Source organism: Anomalospiza imberbis, chromosome 3 (genome assembly GCF_031753505.1).
Source record: "Anomalospiza imberbis isolate Cuckoo-Finch-1a 21T00152 chromosome 3, ASM3175350v1, whole genome shotgun sequence".
Classification (NCBI taxonomy): Eukaryota; Metazoa; Chordata; class Aves; order Passeriformes; family Viduidae; genus Anomalospiza; species Anomalospiza imberbis.
The window spans coordinates 5,698,317-5,724,184 of NC_089683.1; the positions used below are offsets into that span (position 1 = coordinate 5,698,317).

The 25,868-nt window shown below is 36.9% G+C and overlaps 1 protein-coding gene across 9 annotated transcripts in view; it reads right to left on the bottom strand.

Annotated features, from left to right (window-relative positions):
* SUPT3H (SPT3 homolog, SAGA and STAGA complex component) overlaps nt 1-25,868 on the bottom strand; it is a 253,953-nt gene that overhangs the window by 45,278 nt on the left and 182,807 nt on the right. For all 9 annotated transcript variants that reach the window (XM_068183257.1, XM_068183251.1, XM_068183255.1 and 6 more), the window contains 5 exons: nt 10,970-11,045; nt 8,228-8,340; nt 7,428-7,535; nt 6,780-6,968; nt 4,195-4,305 (listed from right to left, as the gene is read on the bottom strand). In XM_068183257.1, coding sequence (XP_068039358.1) covers nt 4,195-4,305; nt 6,780-6,968; nt 7,428-7,535; nt 8,228-8,340; nt 10,970-11,045 — 597 coding nt within the window. The remainder of the gene's footprint in view (nt 1-4,194; nt 4,306-6,779; nt 6,969-7,427; nt 7,536-8,227; nt 8,341-10,969; nt 11,046-25,868) is intronic.

Here is a 25,868-nt window from a genome sequence, read left to right on the forward strand (position 1 = left end):
CGAACCTCTTTGTTTTTCACTCCAGAAATTGATTAAAGCATTTGCATAAAAGCTGAGCTCAATCAGGATCAATAAAAAGCACTTTAAAAACATCATAAGTAAAAGACCTTGACTAAATGTATAATTTGATTGTGAAACTATGATTACCATGTACATGTACCCTACTGAAGTCCACATGGGATACCTGCATTTATTATTTAAGAACCCCTAAGAGTATAGGCAGGGCTCTGTAAGGCCCAAATAATTCAAGTCTCTGCCAAATCACATTCTCTGCTGTAACATGTTCATGCAGGGAATGTCACAAGCAATATTATAAATACAGGTTTGTAAATACTCATTGTTTTATGCTGCATAGGCAATTTTATGAGACTGAAATATTTAACAAGAGAAGGTTTAGACTAGCAAGACTTTTCATACTGAAATGCCTGGGAGGTTGAAGGAATGTTCTCCCCAAAACATAAATACCCAAGGAAATGTTGGTTATACCCCTGTTAATTTAATACACCCCATTTACACATGTACAAGCTGCTGAATAATGGCCACTGTCTGCCATGAGCCTGTGCAGGATTACAATTTACATTTGTGAACTCAGTTTCTCTTAACTAAACATCTGAAGCACTTCATTCCAGAGTTGGCATAAACTAAAGACAAAGAATCTGCTTCGGAAACATTTTCTTGTTCTTTTTGCCTGTGGTCTTCCACTACTGTAGCTGACCACTTTGCTTTTCATTTCAGAGCAAAGGACCTCAGCTGTCCTTTTTGCTAGAGCTGTTCCCTTTGCTAGAACTGTTCTCATGGTCACAAGTACAGCACTTACAGACTGTTCATGCACCACTTACAGCTGCTCCTATCAAGACTCCAGGTAAGTACTTTGTATTGTTCATAGAATAAATACTCTTTAAAGAATTATTTTTTTGCTACCCCAAATGTCTGAAATATAATCAAATCAAATAGCTTAAAACAATTTCTCTAGAGTCATTATGCTTGTGTTCATGGTAAGAAATATCCACCTAATATTTTTGTGAACACCTTGGCATAATAAATACTATTATTTGGAAGACTATTAGGATGATTCCTACAGGCCTAGTCGAGACTGGACATTATTTCAATATGCATTTCCTTAACTTAAATGTGCATAGAAATACACACAGGTCCAGCACATGGAATTGCATTATCCCATATGATGGAGAGTTCCATACTTCCCATTTCTGTCTTGCAAAATTACATGGTTCTATTGTTTAATATTTCTCTGATTTTTGGAAGTCTAGATCATGCTTTAAAGTAGGTAACACAGAGCACCACCCAATACTGTTTATAGAAAATATTTAGATAAAACATATGTCTAAACTACCTTAGACATGATACAATGCAGAAGAATCCAGCGTACACTTGCTGCTTTCCATTGTGGCTTGCACTTGGAGACAAAGCCTAAATGCTCTAATTATGTTAGTCATTCTGACATAACTATTAAGGTCAAAATAAATGCAAACGGATCATTTTCACTGGTTTAATGTTAGTTCTCATTTACCATATGATTATAAAACTTTCAAAGTGTTGTTTCCATCCAAACCAACATTCATCAAATGCTGCTAAAGAATAAATTGTATAGCTTAACTTTTCTTCCAAAACCAACTCCTTAGGAACACTTATCACCAAATCAGTTGGAAGGGAGTGACAATCATGATGAAACAACAAAACAGGGAAAGATGTGGAAAAAATATCACTGTTTGTGCTCTACAAATACATAATTATTATCTTAAGAAAACACAAGTATATGTACTTTTTTAAAAAAAAAACATTCTTCTATATTTTCTTCTTACAGAAATTAAATCTAAATTATATGTTTGGGGCTGAGCTATTCAGTAGCTTGAAAAAGCATGAAGCTTTTTCACTCCTCTACTGTCTTTTTTAAAAAGTGGCTTTCCATAAGAACTGCTGGGAAGCGATTGGCAGCTCTCTTTCCACATCATCCATCCTTATGTAGGACAACACAACTGTTAAATTTCATTTTTCCTGTTAGAAACCATCCTCTGGTGGTTTGGGTACCGATATAAACTTTCTGAATGCGGCAGCTCCTTGACAACTGCCAGTCTGTTGGTTATTACCCTGATCCATAAAAATATCACTTCTAATTGATTCAAAGAGTTAAGGCAGGGTTTAGATCTTTCTGATACAATTTCCCCCTCAGAAACTGCAGAGAGCAGCTCAGACTTCTAATATTTTACCAAGGTTTTGCACTGCCTACATGGGCTCTGTCACACAGGTCCTGCTGCTGAGATCTAAGGAAATGGCCATGCCTGATTACATAAAAATCTGCATCAGTTCTGCTAATTAATTTCTTCAGGTTTGGTTGCACACACAGCACCAGATCTGGCCATCATTAAATTGTATTTGTTGTGGAAATCTGCATCAATGCAGATAGAAGAGGATACTCAGTGCTCCGTCCACATTTGTGCCAAATTAAGACCCAGAGTTTCTGGTTGCCACATGGACAATTGTCCTTGTCAAATCTCTCCCCAAAACTCCAGTGAGGGCACTCAGAGGGGAAAGGTCCTAAATGCAGACTCTGCAGTACCTCTCAAAATACTTTTCCTGAGCCTTCTCATTAAAAGCAGAATCGTGTTACAGCTCTACAACATCTGTAGGCATCCAGAAGCTGACCCAAGATTCCCTCTTATTCTTGGCCTGTTCAGAGAGAACAAGATCTGCTCCTCTCATCAACCACGTTGACTGTAGGCAATGTTAACAAATTAAATTGCTCAGTTGCACTGTTTGGGAAGTTCACAAGAGTGGAGGACATAAAAAAACCCCAACCCAAACCAGGGTATTTTATTATACCTTGTGGTTGAAGAAAAAATTTGAACTTTGGTTAATCATTTACCAAAGCACTTTTAGTGAGGGTCAGGGAGGGAAGATTCACCTTTCTGCAGCTGTTTATGTGAGCTCTTTACTTTTTTTAAAATAAATACATTCTCTGCTTTCAGAAGCTATTGCCACATTCTTCACAACTACTACTACATAGCAAACTTCTGCTAAAGACATTTTTCTGTTTTGGACTGGAAATTCTATCCAACACTTTAAATGATATTAATCTAGCATTTTTGAGTGACAAAAGAGAAAGGTGAAGTTACATAAAGACAATTAATTGCAATTATGTATTGACTATCATTCATAAATCAATTTTTCACTGCCATCTATAAAAGTACTGATTATTTTTGGCACTAGGAAAATTATAACTGCACCTATTCATTTTCTCTTCTTGTCTCTTGTTCCTTGCTTCTGAAGTCCCACTACTTCCTTCATACTCATAGCTTTCATATACTTCTGCATTGCTTTTACATAAATGAATTAATCCAAATTCAGAATAAATTTCCTTTCCTAAAATCTCTCAGAAATTGGACAATTTCTTCCTGATTTTTAGGAGCTGAGGTTCTGTTTGGTGGATTTTGTTTGTTTTTCCCTATAATGATTTATTTGACATTTATTATTTTATAAATGCAGATATTCTGAGGTAAGCAGGATAAATGCCACAAAGAACAGTAGATGAGAAGAAAATTACCCCAATTTATGATACTGGAGATGGACTTGTTTTCACATTTTCATCAACTGAGAAAATTAAACAAAGAATTCATTTGGCTGTTCTGAACAATGGATTTGCAATTTGCATAGAATAAAAATGGCAAAACTTCAGAACCCATCAGTATTTTACCACAAGATCAGTTCTATTACATTTCAGTGGAGGTTCAAAGTTGTCTAAAAAAACCCATTCTCTTCTTTCCCCAACCGTAAATGTGTCACTTGAGAGTTCAACATCCAATAGGAGCAGTATCTGACACCAAACTAATTTTAGAATATAAAGTGCTCTTCACCATATTGGAATACATATAATTTAAAATAACTGTAAACCTAAACTTTGGAAAAACAGAAAATTCAAGCACTAACAAAAAAGCATAATTTGTAATTGAAAGAAAATAATATTTGAAAGGAAAAAAAAACCCTTTTTTTTTGTCTTTCCAAAAAGAGACAGAAATTACTAAGTTTTATTTCCCAAGAGAATTATGCCACTTTTATAAAGAAAATTACAGTCACCACAAATTGCTCTCAACAATTCCAAAGCTTCTTCATTTGACCACTTGAAAATCAGAGTTCTTTAAGATTATAAATATAACTTTTTATAACTCTGTTATTACGTACTGTGAATGGGGAAAGGGGGCCAATCTTGTGGCCGTAGCGTCGAATGGCCTCTCTGATGTGGCTGGGCTGGATGGCATCACTTTGAGCCTCCATCCCACAGGCTGCAGTGCTCTGCAACAGAAAAACATATAAATTGTTACTAAATCAAAAACACACAACAGACCTACAGTGCATAAAGTATGAAAATAAACCTTTATAAAATTGACCAATTTTTTTTTCTGAGGATACACATCACTGGTGCCACACAGTACATCAGAGAAAAAAAGCTATTAACAAATTAAAGAGGACTTTTACATGAACTTTGCTTAAGAGACCCAAAGAACATCATGTTAGTCCTTTTAAATCTTTCACCTAGTGCTGCTCTATGTTGCAATTGCAAAGAGCAGAAAATGTTCAAACTAAAATGAAAGGGTCATATAAGTCATACTGCAATAACCACAGAAACTATTTTTAAAACATTTCAGGCTCTTATTATGATGTCAAGGGGTGGGGAAAATATTGAACAAGCACCCGATGTAGAAAGCAATCTGACACCTACATCACCATTGAATACTATCAACTTGAAATTTGAAGCTGAAACATGTGACATAAGGGTGTTAGAAGGATGCAAAAATTTTTTAATTAACTCAAAGTGGAAAGTTTTAAAATTTCAAGCAACTTTTTGATTATGGACCCTAAATAGGTAAAATAAGCAATTACTGCCATTGGCACACCAATTGTACAATAATTTTCCTGAGATTTTAAAAGAAAAAGTTACTCTTTTCTCCTTGCTAGCTAACTTGAAATGTTGATTTAGGCTCCACCTAGACACAGCTGCTTTCCAGAATTCAGATGACTTATCTAATGATGGCTGCTTGGCAATAAATGAATGAAAATGGTATTAGTGAGTGCACTGAGAATGACAAAAACTTTAGTTATACACTGAAGTTTAATGTACACACATCCATGGCTCCCTCATATATTCACATCATATGCCAATGCTCTCAAACTTGGGATGCTTTTTGCAAAATGTTTTATTTTCAAGAGCACTGAGTCCACTGGAGCCTGTGAGTAAACACAAAATTATTCATTATATGATGGCAGATTCTTCTCCTGCTGATTGACATCCATAAAGGGAGTATGAAACTCAAATATTTTCTGCTGGACTGGGCCTTCATGGCCTAAAAATAGTATTTTTCATCAATTTAACTTGTTTGCCTGATTTATATCCAGTAGATACCTAAGCAAATTGAGTAAGTCATGAAAACATTTAATTAAAACTATGCACTTTTCAGAATATAATTATTTTCAAAGACATTTAGTCAAACACTACGAACTTAAACTCTCAGCATCAGTAAAATGCAATGCATCAAAAACTGCAACTCCAGCTAAATTTCTGTTCCTAGGAATTATAATGAAAATCAGCCACAGGAACAAAATATAATCAAATATAACAGAAAAAATGAAGAGGAAAAAGCAGAAGTCTTTCCAGGATTCACTAAAAGCTTTCTAACCAGTGTATAGTAAGGACAGGAGGAAGTTGAACACTTCAGGACTATCCACAGCACTGATGACACCAGAAGGAGAAAATATATTTTTCTACCTTATCACTGTAGAAAACAGCAGTTTTACCCTGAAATGTGAGTATTTCTTAATAATAAAACACTTGATAAAATCCCAAGTCATTCCATTGCTTTTCAGCAAAATCAGCACTGCCATCACATTTCTTCAAGACAGCCCCAAATGACCAGCACAGGTTTTCCTATCCAGTTTATTTAATCACATTGATTTCTCTTGTGGGTTTTAGGTACATATATCCCTCTCAGAGCACCAAGACTCTGAAACAACAGACAAGAATTGTAACACATATTTCATACTCTGAATATGAGACACCCCTGTTTTATGTAAAGCTAACAAATATTTAGCTTGAATGCAAACAACTGGTATAAAAATGAAGCAAGTCAAGACAAAGTTGTTAAAAGCAAGGGTGGCAGTCACCTCAGTCTGCTGGGATCAGGAAAATCACAACCACCTTTTTGCCTATTTTGCTTGTAATTTTGGCCCTTAAAACCTGTACTTGCTGCCCCTTTAGGAGAAGGGGGTGATCATTTGGGGTGGTGACAATTGCTGTGCCTGCAGAGGAGCACGTTATCTTAGAAACAGCAGTTTTCACCTTAACAAAATTAAGTTTGCAGACATTATTAGGAAAATTAACATAATTCTGATAGAATAAAACCACCAAACCACACATTTGGTCCTACAATAACAATAGCCATTAACATGTAATATAAGTTTAAATTAATATTTAAGATGAGACACATTATTTACTGTGAGGGTGGAGAGGCCCTGGCAGAGGTTGCCCAGAGAAGCTGTGGATATCAGTCCCTGGAAGTGTTCAAGGCCAGGTTGGATGGGGCTTGGAGCAACCAGGTCTAGTGTAAGGTGTCCCTGACCATGGTAGGGGGTGGGAACTGGATGATCTTTAAGGTCCCTTCCAACCCAAACCATTCTGTGATTCTGTGACGATTTCCTGAGGATGTTTTGGGGTATTTTTCTTTTTTCTTTTTTTTTTTTTCCCCAGGAATATACCTTTTTCCACCAAATACCTTTTTTCTTTTCCTTTGTTTGGATTTGGTGGAGTCCTGTCCAATTCCACCGTTCCCCAAGGCTCCTGAGGGGGTTTTCCCAAGGTGCTGCTGCCCTGCTGATGCTGGCGGGGTGGGTGTGGGGGGTGGTGTGTTCTCAGGGGAGTCAAGGCTGGTCTTCACACTTGTAGACTGCCCTAAGAGGTGTGGCTGTAAAAGCAAGATGTCGAACAGCCACAATATAATCAAATCACAAATAAACCCCACCCCAACTATTTCCTTCTCAGATTCCCTCTTGGAAAAGATGCAATATAGAATTTGTTTTTTTCATTCTAGAAGATATTAAAATATATGTATAATATCAATGCGTGCAACACAGTACTTAGCGCACTTGCCAATTTTGAAAACTTTAATCTCCAAATCTGCAACAGAGCCTTGAACACAGATGAAATTTTCACCCAAGAAAAGAGGATTTTATTTAATTATAAAGGCGCTGCTAAGAATTTAACATTTAGAATTATAATTTAATATATTTCCATCTAGATCCACAACTTCAAAGATAATAAACTCCATAATAGAAGTCTGTATCAATACCACATTCAATAATGAAGAAAATACATTTACAAGTAAAACATAAAATGCAGTAATATGTGAAAAAGCAAGTTTTACCTCAGTAGAGTTGTGGTACTGTATGAAGGTGGCAGATATAGCATGACTGAACGGGTCACCAGCTTTGGGAGTCATGTCCTGTTTAACCAAAAGGGCCAAGTCCACCAGCTGGAGGGGCAAAACAGGTGGGGTTACTGACATGGTACTAAAATGCCATTGGAACAATGGGAGAGTGAGGGTTGTGGGTTGAAGCAGAATATTCTCAGTGTCTCTCAGATGAAAATAAAGTTATTCAGATATTTCAGCCTAAAGAGCCTTTCTCTTCTACTTCTGTAAATATATGGAGCAATCTATCTACCCAAGAGGGCTCGGCTTGGCACTAAGGTAACATTTTGTTTTCCAGGAAATCCCTCTTTCTAATCCAGTTGTGCAATGGGATTGAATGAGCCTCACTGCATTGCCAAAGGTCACATAGCAAAGTGTGTGGTTTCAGTCTGGACTTGAAAAAGGTTTGTGCTGGACTCCCCTGTCTCTTGCAGCCATTATAAAACATTTCTGTTTGTATATGAAATGGATGAACACACCACAGCACACATCTGTCACACAGCAAATTCAAAGACAGCCTGGATTTTTGAGCTGGCCTCGTGGAAGGTGTCCCTGCCCATGGCTGGGGGATGGAACTGGATGAGCCTTGAGGTCCCTTCCAACCCAAACCATCCCATGACTCCATGAATCCAGTGAGCTTGGAGAGCTGAAGTAGTGACTGTATTTCTGAAGGGGCTTACAACCCAGACCCTGAGGCTGTAATTAATTCTAAGAGTAATTAATTCATTTTCACTAGAGTTCAATCAGTCCCTTACCTGGGCCACAGTTTCATATGCTAAATATGCCAAAATCTCCATTGCAACTGCATTTGGCTTTATTTCCATACTGCTACAGTCCAGCCAGTCACGGAACTTGGATGCTTTCTTTGCTGTCAGTTAAAGTCATAAGGGGAAAAAGAAAAGTTAATGACAGGCCAAAATAATCAAATTTTTTTGATTTTGCAGAAATACTGCAAAACTGAAGCAATTAGTGAGTGTGATTTGATTGGCCAAGAAAGGAATTCTCAAAATAGAACCAGTGGGGAAAGACTGTTATTTCATACATTTTGGAGACCCATAAGCATATGGAATAAAGAGAAAAAAACAAGATAATTGATCACACGGGAGATTTCAGAACAAGGAAGGTTCAACCTCAGAGGAGTGTGGACCAGACAAACTTGCTGTAGAATATATTACTGTAAAATAAATAAAATGATTGCATCACATCTTGGATGAATTAAAAAACAATAGAAAAATCCACACAAATATGAGTCCAGATAAAATTGATATAATTGTATTAACAATAGCAAAGACAATGAAGGAAAGAACTTGGAAATCCTGGTGTTAACTTTACAGGGCTGAGGCACTGACGAGTGAGCCAAAATTATTTGTACAAGTGTGTTTTTTAAGTGTGCTTTGAATATAAAGAAATAAGGATTGATGTAAAAACAACATTCATACAAGAACTTCACACAGTTAATGGGTGAGATCAATTCAGAAAAAGGGCAGTGAAAAATATGGGATACTGAAATTTAATATTTGCTTGGAGACTAAAAGGAGGGAAAAAAGAGGATGATCTTACTTAGGTGAGTGGTGGACAAGATGATAATAGAAATCTGTAGACATAAAGGAGCTATTGAGACAGAGATCTTAATGCGGGCTGTTTGTGACACAGGACAACCAAAACAAAGTAAATACAAGGTGGAAAAATCATCTGAAGGAAGTAGAAGCAACTCTTTAAAAAAGAGCTTTCAATCACGACTAAAAAGCTACAGACAAACCAGGTGGTAAACAGAAAAAAAGGTCAGTGGAAGGCTACATTGCATCACTAAAGAAAGAAAAAAAAAAAAACCCAAATAAACAAACAAAAAAAAAAAAACCAACATGAGAAGTGTGAAGGTGATAAAATGTTCTCTAGAATTTAAGTTTGTAATTCTGTAGTACTTGATCCTTTGAGGGACCTTTTCTTTTGCCTGTCTTTAAAAGTGCAGAAATATCTCGAGCTGTGATTATTAATATATATTTTTAGAAAATTTCATGAAGTCCCTTCCAGGTTCATTCTCTTGTGACACAGTTTTTATGGGCTTATATTACAGCAATACACTTTGTTAAACACAGTAACACAATCAATTTTTTCTGAAATAAATAAGTAAAAAAAGCCTTTGGACAAATGTTCTGCATGGCCTTTAGTACATTCTGTCTAATTGAGCTCATTTTGTGCAATTGAATTTGTGCCAAAGTCTCTCTTGGTACTATTTTCTAACCACTGTAATTCTCTTTTTCTTTAATGGCATTAAATGTCAGTGAAAAAGAACTGTATAGACATGGTCATTTAAAAACACTGTGAAAATAACACTGAGATATTTTTATAGATCACACTTATAATCTCTGAGTCAGCAACATTCTATTTTATTTTGAAGATTTAAAATTTTTATTTGTTCTGTCTCCAGATGGCAATTTTGGGGTTTTAAAAATGACTTTATCACAAACCTCTCATTTCCTGAAGTCACCCTAATCTGAAGTATCATTTATCTAATGGTTCACAGATGTGTGATGCCAAATTATAACTAAACATAAAAAACATACTGAATTAGAAAAAGAAATGCTTAAAAAATATGTTTTCCTACGTTTGCTGATGTTTTTGACGGAGAACAGTATCGCAAATGTGTCATTTATTTGCCATAAACGAGTCACTCTTTCTTTGAATTTAAAAGGAAGAACGAGATAAGGTCTCTCCTTAACACCACTGTGCTCAATTGTATGTTGTAGGATCATGGGCTGTTTTGTCATGATTTTTACTGGCTCCTTCACCTCCCTTTCTCTGACATTTAACCTAAAACCTTAGTCATCACTTAACCGCTTCTGTAATGATGTTTTACTACATGATCAAGCCCATTAATTTACAGCTCATTATAGTCATGGCCCACAAGTACTTCTAGTAAGTTGGTTTTCAGTGCTAGTAAAGCCCTAATTCTGTCATCATGTTATTAGTGTTGGAATGGTGTATACTGATGAACTTGGCTAATGGTGAATAAATTCCACAGCAGGAGCTTACAGCTTAAAATAGAAAAGACTCTTTAGTAAGTTCTTTGTGTCTCTGTGGATGGGGAAATAAAAGCAAAACTTGCCGTTCTTCTCTAATTTTAGAAGCATTCCAAAAAACCTGCAGCCATGAAACTTTGCTAATGTGCCGACTTTAGCACCACCACGACAGACTTTGGGCAAGTGTGGTTTTAATCCATTAACTCCTCACCAGTTCTGCCTTTGCAGTCGTCCTCACCAGCTCAGTATTTGAGCACATAGAAAGCTTGGTAAATATTCAAATAAAATACTCTGCCTGACGGCCTGAAACTGTGCTAAATTAACTGTTCCCAGGAGTTACACAGACAAAGAATTCAAAGTTTTATTACTGTCGATGAAACAAAAGCGCTTTCAAAAAACATGAGGTTCTGGTGTGCTCTCTATTAAATGAAATAATAATCAAACATCTTAATATAGTGCAGCCATTATAATACTTACAAAAACTCAATTGCCGACTTTCACAGAATTCTGCATACTGGACCGAGTCCATGGTTCGTGTTTGTCTTTCTGCTCTCTGACAAAAGAGTAAAAGTACATGATGTACCTTATTCCAACAAGACTGCATTCCACAACAGAAATTATAGCACCAAAGCGCCCTTGCCACAACCTTGAAGCAACCCCCCCAAATTAAACATGCATTGAACAAGTCAAGATGCAGAAATATAAACCACAGATGGGTTATTAGTCTTGTGAGTTAAATTTCCCAGAGGAGAGTGTCAATTCCTATTTTCAAAACCTGCCTGCACAATACTCACCCAGCCCAGTGGTGAGGGCTGAGAGAAGAGAGGTGCTGAGCACTGCTGCCCTGACCAAGATGCACATTTAAACCGAAGCACGTGAGTAATTCTGCCTGTGTGTTTACAGATGACCAGAAATGTAAAATGCTCTCCTCAACCGAGGCCAACGTGTTCTCCACTGAGCAGAACTGAACCTGTGCGCTTCTAAATTGTGAAATTAATAAATTCCATCACACTGATGTGCCAGACAGAGAGGAGCATTGAAGGGTCCCTTCCCACCCTTCCCACCCTCAATAAACAGTATTAAATAAATGGTACATGTGTCTGTTTCTTTTTTTTTTTTTTTTTTTTTTACTCTTAATTTATGCTTCAATTTTTATACGTCTGAACACTTCAGGAAAAGAAAGGAAATTAGATTGAATTAGAGCTTGTGGGAGAAAAAAAATATCTTCAAATGTTCACTTCTGCATTTAAGAATGTATTTCACATGGAGTCCAGCGACAACCAAAAGAATGAATCTCAAAAGAGTCAAGTAACGAAACCACAAACACTATGCACACCCTCCCCTCCACATATACAGGATGCTGTAATTGAATCATGGTTGAAGCAGCACTGAAGTCCATGGTTAGGTCTGAGCAGGTGCTTGAGTTCTGTTTACTTCAACAGAGCAAGGGTGAGTTTCACAAGGTAAAGATCTTGCCTCCACAAGAGATTAAACCCTTCACATATTCGAGGCAGGAAGAAGTAGTTAGATTAAAAAGAAGGATTGTCCCTGTCAGAAGCAAACAGCTTAGTCCAATCTCTCAATCAAGCAGATCGTTTTAAACAACAAGGAAAGGAATATAAGTGTCTTCCAAATTAATTCAATGAATAAATCATCACACCTGAACTATCACTATGGATACAAAGTGGTGTCAGGATGGGCTGATGGCACTGAGACTGCGCTTGTACAGTGAGCCCATGAAGCTCAAGAAACCACCCACAAGAATGAAAAGTACAGGTGTGCTCACACCAAGGACAAAAGCAAGGGGAAAACCACACACATAGACACGAATTTTGCTCTGATGCCCTGAGCAATTTTACATCTGATGAAATCAAAATTGCAGAGTTCTTCAATCTGATTTAATAGAAGACAATAGGCCTATCGATAAATGTCTATATATATATATATATATATGCATATATGTGTGTCTCCATGCTATACAACCTGCATTTGGCTTTATCAGCTCTCAAATCAGGGGGAAAAACAATTAAATAAAATTAGCACTTCAAATTCACAGTTTCACCCTCTATTCTATGCCTTTTAGGTCACCCTCCTACAACCATCCAACCCTTCACTTATGAGATTGGCTTCACAGTCAACATGTTCAATTTAGCAGTAAACTAAACCACAAGCTGACCAGGAATACACTTGGATTGTCCTTTCTTTTCTTCTCTACCCAGTCAATCATTTCAACTACTTTTGGACCTTTAGTTACCACGGTAGAAATTGTTTTATTCAGGCATTTTCCAGTTCTCCTATGCATGGCTCTGGCAACCTGACTATATTTTGAGAAGCTGCCATTTCATATTAGTAAAAATTTTCAGTTAATTCATTCCAACAAGATGTTAAGTCAAAATTGAGTTTTTATTCCTTTAAAAATAATTTTCAGAATTCGTGATGTAACTTCAACCCATTACAGAACTCAACTTTGCCCCTGAATTAATTCAGCTATACATTTGAAAACAGAAGGCATCACAGAGATAATCTAATTTGAATTTCTGCATAGCACAGGACACTTCTCACATAATACATCCTAGAAACAGCAGTCCTAGAATTCCTTGTGTAGTTTTACTTTATGCAAACGTCTGATTTGGGGTTTAATTTTTCACATATTTAAGAGATATCTTCTTCAAATAATTTTAAAAGCAGAGTTTTTTTCAATGTGGTTTAAGTTCTGTAATTCTTTTTTTTTTTTTCCCTGTTGCCGCCTATATGTTAAGCCATTGGCTATTGCCCTTTATATACAACCCTCCCAGGGATTTAAAACCCCTTGAAATAAAAAGGAAGGCATGGAAAAACAAAATCTTATGACATGGCAATGTGAGGAATTATTCTTCAAACTCCTACCTGAAATGATAAAAAAACCCCAACACATAGAAATTTGACAAGGATACCTGAACTTTCAAGGCATCCCATAATGTAATATGGAAACAGCAGAACCAGATTAATCCCAAAAGCAGTTATGTTAAATTAAATGATTCAGCAATGGCTGCTCTCAGCAAATAGACCACAAATCTCTGAAAAAGCAGACTGTCAAAGGCAACAGGTTTCATTACAAGTATTACAAGTTTCTTTATAAGTGAAAAATTTCAAAGGATTATTAAAAGAAAGGTGCTGCTAAGGCATTTTTCCAACAGGGTCCTAATTTCTCTCTACAAATTGCATACAGTAGTTGTCTAAACACTGGATTTAATGTTGTTCCTATATACTAAATAAATACTTTCAATGTATTTCTCTCTGTACAAATATTTTTATTTAGCAAAATTACTTACATATATATGAAATACAATTATTTTCTTCCTTCAATTCTCTCTTTAAAATAAATCTTTCTTAAAGGTGGCATCCAGTGTGATGCGCTAAACTGCCACCAAATAAAATAGTGTTTGTCATAAATAACTGGACTTTACTTTTTTTCCTAATTCACTTTAACCAAAGAACCTTCACATAATAACATGGAACCTCAGTTTGAAGGATAAAGACATTCCTTCAGTCCTCCCAGTTTTAGAATACTCTATAAATATCTATCAAATGCAGCAGAAATGAACAGATGAGTGGCACAGCTGGTTCATCTTTAAGGAAACACCAACCCAAAGACAACATCTTTTTCCTCTTCACTTCTCAAGACCACAAGCAGTATTTTATTTTTTTTTCTCCTATACCATCCCTGCTTCGAAAAATGAAGCAGATACAACAAATGGCAGCAATGACCCTGCTCAACTGGTTTATCAAAAGAATTAAAATAGTTTTTACTCCCTCTCTAGTAGTCCTAGTCACTCTAAGCAGTTAAGAAGCTGAGTTATGTGCTGTGCTGTACAGCAGAGTTAAAATACTTTGCATGCTTTCCTTGGAACATGCTGAAGGATGCAGTAGATAGGACCTGGCACAGTAAATGTCTGCTTAGTCTTTCAAAAATGTGGTGCATTATATCTTTCTTTCAGCATAAAGAACTAAAAAGGGAGAGGAAAGAAAAAGGTAAAGAGTTGCACATTGTCACCTACCATCCAGGATGAAAAATAATCTTATTTTTATTCTGTTTCGAAGCTTTCACACTTGACATACAAAGCTCTTTGTGTGGGGGGAAGAAGGCAGGAGGCCAAACATTAACTTGCTCACCGACTGCTCCGTGTTTGGAGGAATTGTGCCCAGGAGCTGCTAAGCTGGAACATTTGAAAAACATATGTGGCATGGCTGGACACCCCTGTGCTTGGCAACAGTGCTGGGATAAAGGCGCTGGCTTCCCAAACCCTCACATACTCATCTTGTGGACTGATTCCCTGGTTCCCTCTGCTCAAGAACTCTCATTGTGGCCTGTCACGGTTTCAAAGCTGCCAGGTCGCTATCACAGGAAAACCAAAGCTGCCCTGCAAGGGCTGATATTGCCAGAATAGAATTATAAATAATTTATTTTTTATTTAGACTAGAGAATAACAAGGCACTGTGTGCTGTGCCTGACAGCTCTGGGGTGAGAGGACAAAAACTGCAGAGTGGTCAAGGCCCGAATTGTTGTAGGGCAATGGAGATGCTCCAAGGGCTGGAGCACACTTCCTATGAAGCCAGGCTGGGAGAGATGGGGTTGTTCAGCCTGGAGAAGGATCCAGGGAGACCTTGGAGCCCCCTCCAGCGCCTAAAGGGGCTCCAAGGGAGCTGGAGAGGGACTTGGGACAAGGGATGGAGTCACAGGACAAGGGGGAATGGTTCACACTGACACAGGGATATTGGGAAGGAATTCCTCCCAGAGAGGGTGGTCAGGCCCTGGCACAGGGTGCCCAGAGAAGCTGTGGCTCCCCCATTCCTGGAAGTGTCCAAGGCCAGGTTGAGCAGCCTGGGAAGAGGTCTCTGACCATGGCAGGGGGTTGGAATAAGATGATATTTTAAGGCCTCTTTCAACCCAAACCATTCTGTGATTCTGTGAAAAATTACCTAGGTCAAAAAAACACCAAAAAAACCAAGAAATAAAGGACAAGGTAGCTCAGTATTGAAGAATTTACAAAATACACTGGAAATACATTTTTAGTCTTCTGAATTTTGTCATTATCTGAGGATTATCACTATCTGAAGACTTCCATTGCATAGAGGAAAAAACAGTATTTACTGTTCTGAGAATCCCTTGAATTGGTAAGCAAAGGAAAAAAAAAAGGGGAGGGGGTTAAGAGTAAGCATTTTTGAAGTCTAAGCTTATTCAGAATTTTATACAGAAAATAAAAATGTTAATTGGAGAAAGATAAATAGCTTTTGTAATGTAATACTTGATTTGGTTATAAAGTACCAAATCCAGGGTTTTTTTAACCCACCTCTTACAGAACATACCATACATTTTGTAGCAGGCATTAAGCTTAACAAATCTGCACAGCAAACTTAGGGCCTTTGATTTAATAAAGGCTTTGAGTGCTTATGTGCTTAGAACAATGTTCCCAATATTAGAAGAAAAGATGAGGTCTTTTTCTGGTAGACCAAGCTGATCTCAATTTTAATGTATTTTCAAGGTAAAAATAGTTTCGCTTTTTTCTTCACAGTGTTATTAGTATAATTCCCTACAATAAACAGAGTTTAAGACCTTAAAACCTTAAAAATCTTAAACGTTACAGAGATTTTAAGGATCTACAACTGTAAATGACAAGAAGAAAGGAGTGAATTAATAAATATTAATTGAAATATACTTTAAAATTAGAATCTTCATTATAGAATTTCTGTCCAGAGACAAAAGATGAAATTCACTTGAAGAACTGAAGTCCTAATTATTCATCTAAAGTCCTTTTATTGCAAAAAAGACATTAGACACTTCCAGTGAGCAACTTCATCCTGAACTCACTGTTTAAAATGTCAAATGAATGACATCTATGAATTTGTCTGAAGTTCATCACCTGTGGCCATCAGCAACGGAGCTCGAGGGATGCTGCATTGGGTCTACTCTGCACAGCTCAGGCATCCTCAGAAAGCCAAATGAACCCTCCTCTGATGAGTGAGGGGTGAGGATCATCAGCACCAACAGGGCAACAACTTCCATTTCAGGGCCAAGCAAGGGCCAAGAGTAAAGAATGACTCAGTAAACTCAGTTTCCGCCCTGATCTCCAAGCAATTCAAGAATAACAAAGGGCAGCTTTGTGCCCAGCTGAAAGTTACCTCCATTCATCCCCCTGGAACTATGAAACATGTAATCCAGCAAAGTACATGCAGGTAAGTAGGGGGAAGGGAGCTAGCAGGACTATTTAAGCTTATGTAAAAATTTCAAGGCAATTATGAAGAAAGAAAGCAAGTGAAATTGCACAGACAATAACAAAATGAATGGATTAATTCCCAGCAGTCATGATCTCATTGCTTAAAGAATAAATAAAACTTACCTTCTCATAGGGACTCACTGCCCCTGTAATACTTTGCCCTTGAACATATGCAAAATCTACATATACTGTATTTATTTGAACGAGTTCCATATCATATCCAAATTCCTCGTCTAAATTTATTACTGATAGTCTGAAATGTGGGGGAGGAACCTGGAAACAAAACATTTCCATTTCATGGAATACCTTTGATTTCTACAGGAAAATATCTTTTTCTTCTCTAACGTGCATCATGAATTTTGTAAAACTATGTGTTAAATTTATGGCTATCTTCTGTCAGTGCTTTCCAAAAAACATAAAATAATTTTGGATAAACTATGCTACCAAATGAAAAAAAGTTATGTGGGATACATTGATATATTAATATATCAAGACTACTGACTTCCCTCACTTTTCTGGTTGAGGACATTGTAGCACTTTCCTGTGGTTTCCATCTGGCTGTACATCAAAAACTTTACATACCACGTTAATATGAGGATACCTTTATATCTTCTGGATAGCATTTCTCTGAAACCTTACCCTGACTCTGTATCCATTCATGAACGAGGTTCATATAAACAGCTTTAGCATCTCACCAGTAAATCTTGCAGTCACCAAAACAGGGATCATGGCAAGGCGTGGGAGACACAGACAGCAAAGCAGCCTCCTTAGCATCTCGAGCTTTAAATTCTTTCTTTTAGTGGCAGTGAAAATCAGCCATCACATTCTATTTTTTAAATATTTCCTTTAGCTGACACACTGTTTGGACTTGTGGCCAGAAACTCAAGGAGTGGCTTTTGCCCCAAGGCTGTTTATGGGGCAAAATACAGGCACAACACACTTCACACACTTCCTCACCATCCTGGGTGTGGGAGAGAGCTGTGAGATCCAGTCCCGCTCCTACTGATCCAAATGGAATGGCAGGAGGTGAAGGGGGTTGTTTCAGCCCCAAGTTAACCTGGCATACTCAGACATATTCAGTTTAAGTGAAACTCAATTCCCAGACATATTCTATCTATTCACCCACATACAACACGGCCAGAATTACTCAGTTTAGAGCCACAAATTGTTCAGAAACACATTCAGTAAAGTTTGTAAACTGAGCAGTAGGGAAGTTTGGGAACAGCTTGGGACCAGCCCTCTCTCATTCACTGGCTTTAACTGGTAAATGCAAATAAAAGAATAAACCTAATTTAAAAAAATGCATGGCAAAACTCTGCCCTGTTAATAGCCACCATCAATACATGGTTGTAAAAGACTTTTGATAGTTTCACTAATGTTAAATGAGAACTGAAAGGAAGTCTTCAAGAGAATTGTTCTTATGCTCTTTAAGTTGAAAAGGAAGTGAACCGAAGGTACACACCAGTAAGAAACATTTGTGATGAAATTCATTGTTCCTGTAAGGTTAACTCTGTTAATCAGGTCTATTGACAGAGACTGTGAAATACCCTCCTGAGACTTCACTTTAAAAAGAGGATCATAAGAAGATTAAGGAAAATTCTGACTGGCAGAAAGCAGAGTAAGTTTCAGACCATATGAAAAATACATATTCTTTTGAATAATCTTATTTTTAATAATTATAATTCTGTCTTTTCCCTTGGTTTTAATAAAACAGACTTGTATTCATTCTGAGCTGAACAGCCAGTTCTCACAGTACCTGCCTTTCTTTTGTCATCCTGCACAAGAATAATTACCATTCTGTACAGGAGATTCACAAGCAATATAATACTACAGGCATATCCATGCAGACATGGTCTTTCAGTCAGAGAATGAAAAAGGTTTATAATTAATGGGGTTTTTTTTTGAGTTAGGTTGCTTTTAAATTTTTTTTTTAAAAAGACTAATTTCCAAAATAATGTCAAAACATAGACAAATTAAAAAGACACAAAGTTTTTGCTATATTTATAAGTAATTTGGTGTTCAGTACAGCAATCCACTTGTTAAGCCAAGATTGGCTCTAAGTTCTCTTAAGAACTTGGAGGTGAACTCCTGATTCGGTAGTGTCCCCTGCAAAGCTTCAATTAATATCAATAGCTGTAGGGTGCCACCCTACAAACACCTCCTCCAGTTTAAGGTTGCACCTAGAATACGTGAATAAACAGTTCAGCTCAGCCATTTTCCATGGCTGATCATCTATCAACTTTTATGATGAAATTGTGTGTGTTCGTGAATGTCTGAAAGGAAAACATAAAAATTAATTAATTAAAACACATGGTAGTAAATACTCATAGATGTTCTATCCTTGGCATATGACTAGAGAATGCAAAATTACTCGGATTTATTTTGTCTGGTAGAGTCTGCTGTAACCAGAGAACAATACAGAGTGGTCCTCAAAAATGTATTGCTTCCTTAACACCAGAAGCATAGAGACATTTCTCAACTTGTGGTATTTACACCACTGACTGTGGTTGGGGCTTTAGTCTTTTGGAAAAGCCTTTCTAATTTGATAATGGCAAGACATGGAAATCCAGATAAAAATCTCATCATGAAATTCAGGGAATAAGTGAGTCATACACTGAGCTAAAGAGGAAATGCTTCCCTTAGAAAAACAGTGACCAGGAGGAATTCCCTGAGATGTGCATGTCTCCAGTAAAAGGAGGATGTGGACTTGCTGGAACAGTTCCAGAGGAGGACATGAAAATGCTCAGAGGGCTGGAGCACCTTTCCTATGGAGCCAGGGTGGGAGAGCTGGGGATGTCCAACCTGGAGAAGAGAAGGATCCAGGGAGACGTTATAGCCCCTTCCAGAGCCTAAAGGGGCTCCAAGAGAGCTGGAGAGGGACTTGGGACAAGGGATGGAAGGACAGGACAAGGAGGAATGGCTTCCCACTGCTACAGTTAAGGATTAAATGGGATATTAGGATGGAATTCTTCCCTGTGAGAGTGGTGAAGCAGTGGCACAGGCTGTCCAGAAAAGCTGTGGCTGCTCCATCCCTGTGTCCAAGACCAGGTTGCATAGGACTTGGAGCAGCTTGGGATAATGTAAGGTGTACCTGTCATGGCAGGGGGTTGGAAATGGAAGATCTTTGTGATTCTGTGATTTCTCAAAGCAATTTATAACAGAGAGATGTCTCAGATCTACTGGCTGAAATTGGCTGCTCTTTGAACAGCCTTTTAAACAGTCCACACTTCATGACCTAAAAGACAACCGAACTCAAAATTCAGAACTCCTACCTGGTTTCTGCTACAAATTTGACATCCAAACATGTCTGAGTGCAAATGAAGGCTGAATTAATAATATTTATGGCTCATTTCAAAGATGACATTTTATTTGCACTGATCATGAAGTAGCACAAAGCTTGTGTGTGGTGATGCCACGATGCTGGGTGTATTCCCAACTTGCACACACTGGGGGAGAAAAAAAGCACAATCAAACCTCACCATGTGCCAGGTAGAGGGGTAAGGAAAGGAGACAAGAAAAAAAAGAAAAATTGCTGTCTGAAGTGATAGGCTTTGAACAAAAGTATGGCGCTATTTTTGCTTTTAATTGGGACTCCCTTCACTGAGAACAGAACTTGGCCCGATGTGAATATTTCCTTTGTCAAAAGTTAATTGAAATATTTTATATTGTTATTTATTTAACTATGCAGAAAATGTTATGCTGCTGTTCATTATTGTTTTTTAATTGCTTCAAATACAAATTTGTCTTCATAGTAGCCTTGTGAGAATTATCTCCACTATATACATGAGAAATAGAATCATAATAAGATCATTTTCCCAAAGGCAGTTTGTTTAATTGGCAAATGCTTCTTTTTTTTTCCACCCTACTTTCTCTTTTCTCTTTCTAATGTTAGAGAGGAAAAAGGAAAACATGAAGATTCTGGGGTTTAACAACATGATTTAGCATTTGGAATTAAGCTAATTTAAACCATCAGCTAATTTGACTAATTTGGAACAATCAATTTAGTTAGTCTCTTATACTATGCCCCTTGATAAATATACCACAAAATTATTAAGCGTTTACATAAAACCAAAGAAACATATGCTCTCATTAATTCAAAACAATCCTCACCATCCAAAGCCACTAGAGGAGTTCTTTTATTAAACATCCCCGTTCCCTTCTTTGGAAAAAAAAAAAAAACAGGAAAAATTAAAAAAAAAAATTAAATGCATGTAACTTTCACAGCAATACTTAAATCAGTTACATTCAATTTTGCATCAGAAGCAGAACTGAAGCTTTTCAATGAAACTTTACTGGTATATTATTTAAAAGCAGAAAATTAAAGAATTTAATTTATGAACACGGATTGGAGGATGAAAGTCAAAGTAAAATTCACTGACTGGTGAAAAACTATGCAAGTGTAGGCTGACATTCTGTAACACAAATAGTAAAGCAGCAAACACAGGTTTTTAATAATGACCTCCCCATGAATTATCTTTTACATAATCTCACTCATTTCATGGCAAAACAAACCAAAAAGTTGTCTGGGGAGCCTCACTGAGGCATCCCAGCTCACCTTGAGAGAATAAATGGTTCTGCCTATCCTGGTCTCTTGCTCTGCCCCCGCCCCTCCCAGCACCACTTCCTACTCCAGACCCTTCATGCATTTATAAAAAATGAGGTAGCATGACAATAGTTTTAATGTGAATTTCTTTTTTTTTAAATGCTGAGATGAGGGGAAGGAGAGCAAAGAGCATCTACTGTATATGGGTTCATTACCATTAGCTTCACTGCTAGTTTATCCTTTTTCCTAATGAAAGCAAAAAACCCCCACCGTGTCTCTATTAAAAAGCCATCAGATTTGGTATCCTGGTGACACTTTAAAGAGCACATTATGTGGAAAAACAAAATAAACATTTACCCTGGCAAATGGAAGTGAATTTGGGTTTTGACATACTTGGCAGAAGGTAGAATTATATTCATGTCAAGTATGCAGAAAAACTAATATAATATTTAAATATTTGCTTAAGTAATACAGAATTTAAACCAATGTTATATTAGAAGCAACATTTTTGTGAAATATTTTAAAGTTTTTTAGTATTGGACATGCCATGAAAGTAATACTTTCAGCTGAAATTTCAGCCTTTGTTACATGCTCCCTTCACTTGTAAGGTGGGAAAGTCCTCATCTTCCACTGACAAGTTTTTATTTATATTTCCAAGACAAAGGCAGTTCTTGTGCTGATGGTTTAAACTGATAATGAATATATGCAGCTTTCCAAAGAAAAAACCCTGGAGAATCTGAATCTTACAAATATTGATATAATGAGCTAATGTTAACACCACCTCAGCTAAACCCTACAGCAGACTTCTACTGTTCCACAGAAGTGTGTGATTATTTTAAACATCCTTTACTTTGCAACAAGACTTGATTCAGTGAGGACAGATCTTCATATCCCTCAGAAAGTACCTGGATGCCAATGACCTCTGAAATTCTCAACTACACTCAATAATGTAGCACTAATTAATAAATAAAGCTGGCTATGGGATGCTAGTTTTAGTTCCAAAAGTAAGGGTTTTCATGTACTGTCTAAATATACAACTACCAGACTTTCCTTTTTCTAAATCTGAATTCATATTAGCTGCCCATACCCACAAAAATAAATTTTAGCAGTGCATCACACCTATAGTTATGAAATTTCAGGTATTTCATAATTCTGATTTACTAAGAATATTCTGATTTACTAAGAGTATTTAAAAATATTTATTTATGATAGTACAATTTATTCTATTCCTTTCATTTATTCTACCTATGATTCCATAAGAAAGAGCTTTGAAAAAACTTTGCCTCATTTTACCTCATTTGGAGACACATGCATAATTAGAAAATATCTTGAAACATTTTTAAATTGCCATAATAAAATTATAAAATTCAAAGCAAAAATACCAGTCTTCACTGTAATCGCACACTGTAGAATTACATAAATTTAAATCACTTTAAAATAATTCATTTAAATGAAACCTGATTTGTAAATTTAATTAAGAACTATTAAACTAACTGCTGGGATTTTCACTTTTTCTAAATCAGCACAGCCCCTCTGAGCTCCATCGTAGGAGAGAAGTCACTGCTTTATTTCTAATCATCAATTAGAAGTGTCATAAAGAGTATTCAGACTGTCAGAAAAAAAAAGGCAAAATTGGGGAATTTTAGTTTTCATCTTCCTAATTTGCAGTGTCTGATATGCAATTTTTTATGCTGCATTAATAATGGCTCTTGAATAGAATATTCATTCAATCAGTCTGTTACAGAAATAAACATCAGGACACAATTCCCTGCACACATTCTTAAAATTGCTTACAGTGAAAAGAATCCCTTCCAAAGGAGTTAGCACCTTTCATTTCAGCATGCAAAATATTTAGTCAATTCCAGAAGGGGAAAAGAGATACCATATAGAAAGAAATCTTTTTTTTTTTTTTTTTTTGGTTCTACTTTCATGCTACAGTTGGTTTCTTAAAGGTAGTAAGCTTTGAATTCAAGAACTTTGCAAGAGTTCCTCCTGAAAAAAATCCTAGGACTTAATTCCTGTTCAAAACCAGCTATATAAATATTAAATATATGCCATAGTTAAGATTGATATTCCTATTGCTGGTCACTGAAAACTTTTTAAATTTAATGCGAAAATGAAAATTATTTAGTTTTTGAAATGTCAAAACCTGTTCATGTTTCTAGGGATTTCTCACATCTATTTAGATTTTTCCTGGAGGTCTAGGCTAACTGAAATGGAGAATAAGGGAGTTTTAGGGAGGTGGAGAGGTTCCAAAGTGAATCAAAGATCTATGAAAAATAAGAAAAATTTAAGCAGTAACTCAGAAAAATGGAAAAAATGTTTTCAGTTTAAAATATTACAATTAAAAATTTAACATCATTAGAATGCAAAGAACAGTATCTTTAGTACTAAGATTCTGAGGCTCAGCTTGGAAAGTTGAAGTGTACTTAGAATTAAAGGTGTAGCAACACAAACAGTCACGGTCTGGCATCAGTTACTTGACTGTGCTGTGAGAAGTTGCTATAGACTCTCATGCCATCACACATCCTCGAGCAAAAATTACTCTTCATTGGTGGTATCTTGAATTTCTTACGGTTTTTTAATTTTTCTGACATTTTTTGACTCAAATTTAGCATTTCTCAAAGATGCCAATGTCTCTGCAGCATTTTTGTCTCTTTTTTAAAAATACAGCTCAAGGTACCAAGGCTGGAAAGGCACAAGAGCCATCTCACCACCGCATTCCTCTAAATTCTGGAAGCAGAAAACAGATCTCCAGCCTTGAGGTATGTCAAGAGTTAACTCCCCTTTTAAGAAGGGTGTGATTAGTAGCTGGAAATCTGCCTGACTTTAGTACATCTGAGGATGCCATTACAATTTTCAGATATAAAATAATTGGCTGATGATACGAGCTGACAGCTAATACATCTACAATAAACACAAAAAAAAGTTATTTCCAAGCGGATGTAGGGAACGTGTTCCGTTTCCCGACTGTTTGATATGGTCTGTGTAAGGAGTGAGGACTCAGTACCAGATGCTGGATGTTCTACAAGCTTTTTCTGCAGATGTCTGCAGCCTGAGAAAATCAACAGTGCTTTGAATAACACCCCCAGTAAAAGCATCTTCTTGTCAGAGTCGCTGTATGATATAGGATATGGATCCCACACAAGTGGATGAACTGATTTTAAATAATACCATCTGACAATGGGAGAAAAAACTCTCAGTAGATCTGACAAAGTCCTGGAAATGGCTGTTAGCCTTGGGAAATATAATCCAGCCCCCTGACAGAGACTACCCGTCCTTCTTTTGTTTGATCAAATGGAAACCCAAACTTAATGATTGCTTCCGAAGTGCTGGAGGCGAAGTTTCAACAGCACTTAAACACTGCTACCAAGAAGTCCCTGTCCCTGCCCCTCACACGTGCCACTCAAAATGAGCAGAGTGTGGAAAATATGTTAAGGAATTATCTGAGAATAAAATACATGCATCAGTGTATTTTTTGTATGACCACTTTGCATTGCTTTCTTGCCACTGCTCTCGTTGAAATGTCTTATAGCACACCAGGAGTGCAGCACACACGATACAGACAACAAAGAAGGTCTTGTATTCTTCCTTATGCCAAAGAAATTCCAAAACCCTGCCACCACCTGCATAACTTATGCCAAAGAAATTCCAAAACCCTGACACTACCTGCATAAAAAAGTTAAAAGAGCTACCTCTGAACACATAAACCCACACATTCAACTGTGGTCCCCTACTTCACCAAGATCTTACTGAATTCACATGAAATATTATCTAAAATTTCCTCTCTATCCAAAATCAGTAGTTTTGCTAGTGACAGTATATTATGGTCTTGTCCTCCATGAAAATTTAGGTCTAGTTGTAGATGTACTTTGCCAAGCCAAAGAGGGAGCAATGGCTAATTTTTGAAATGTTGCAAAGTTATTTTAATGCAAATCTCAGATTATTAAAAGGCACAGATGCTGATTACAAGAATGTCTGTAAGAATAAACTCTGCATATGCACTCCATCAGGACTTTATGTAAGGTAACTACCTGAAAATGAGATCGGCTACTATTTTTCCTGATTATCCAAATTCAAAGAACCTTTTCTGACTCATTTAATGGAAGTGTATAGCTGACTAGGTATCCTCAATTTTTACAAAGATGAGAGAGCAGAAAGAAAGAACAGAGAATACAAAATTTAAAGTTTGAGGGGCTAAAGATCCAAATGGAATCATGCTGCCTTGGGTCAAGTGAATAAACCACGGCAGCATATTACTCATGCTGTTCTGTAGGAATGTTGTGGGTCCTTTTTCTAGTGGGTTGCGAGTGGATGCATCTCCCATTTTGCAACATGCAGAGCTTAATTATATTTTACCATTTCAACAGACACTTAGGAAGCTTAAATCTTGCTTCTCCTGGTTCCTTTGCTGCAGCAGATGTGTGAAGCTCTCCCCAAGTGCAATTTTGCACAGCAGCCAGATCATATTCTTACGGAAGAATACAGCAAGCAACATTACAGATAAAATAAACCACAGCGACCGAGACAAAATGAAAGACAGAAAACCCTGCTCCTTATGTACATAAAACATCTATTC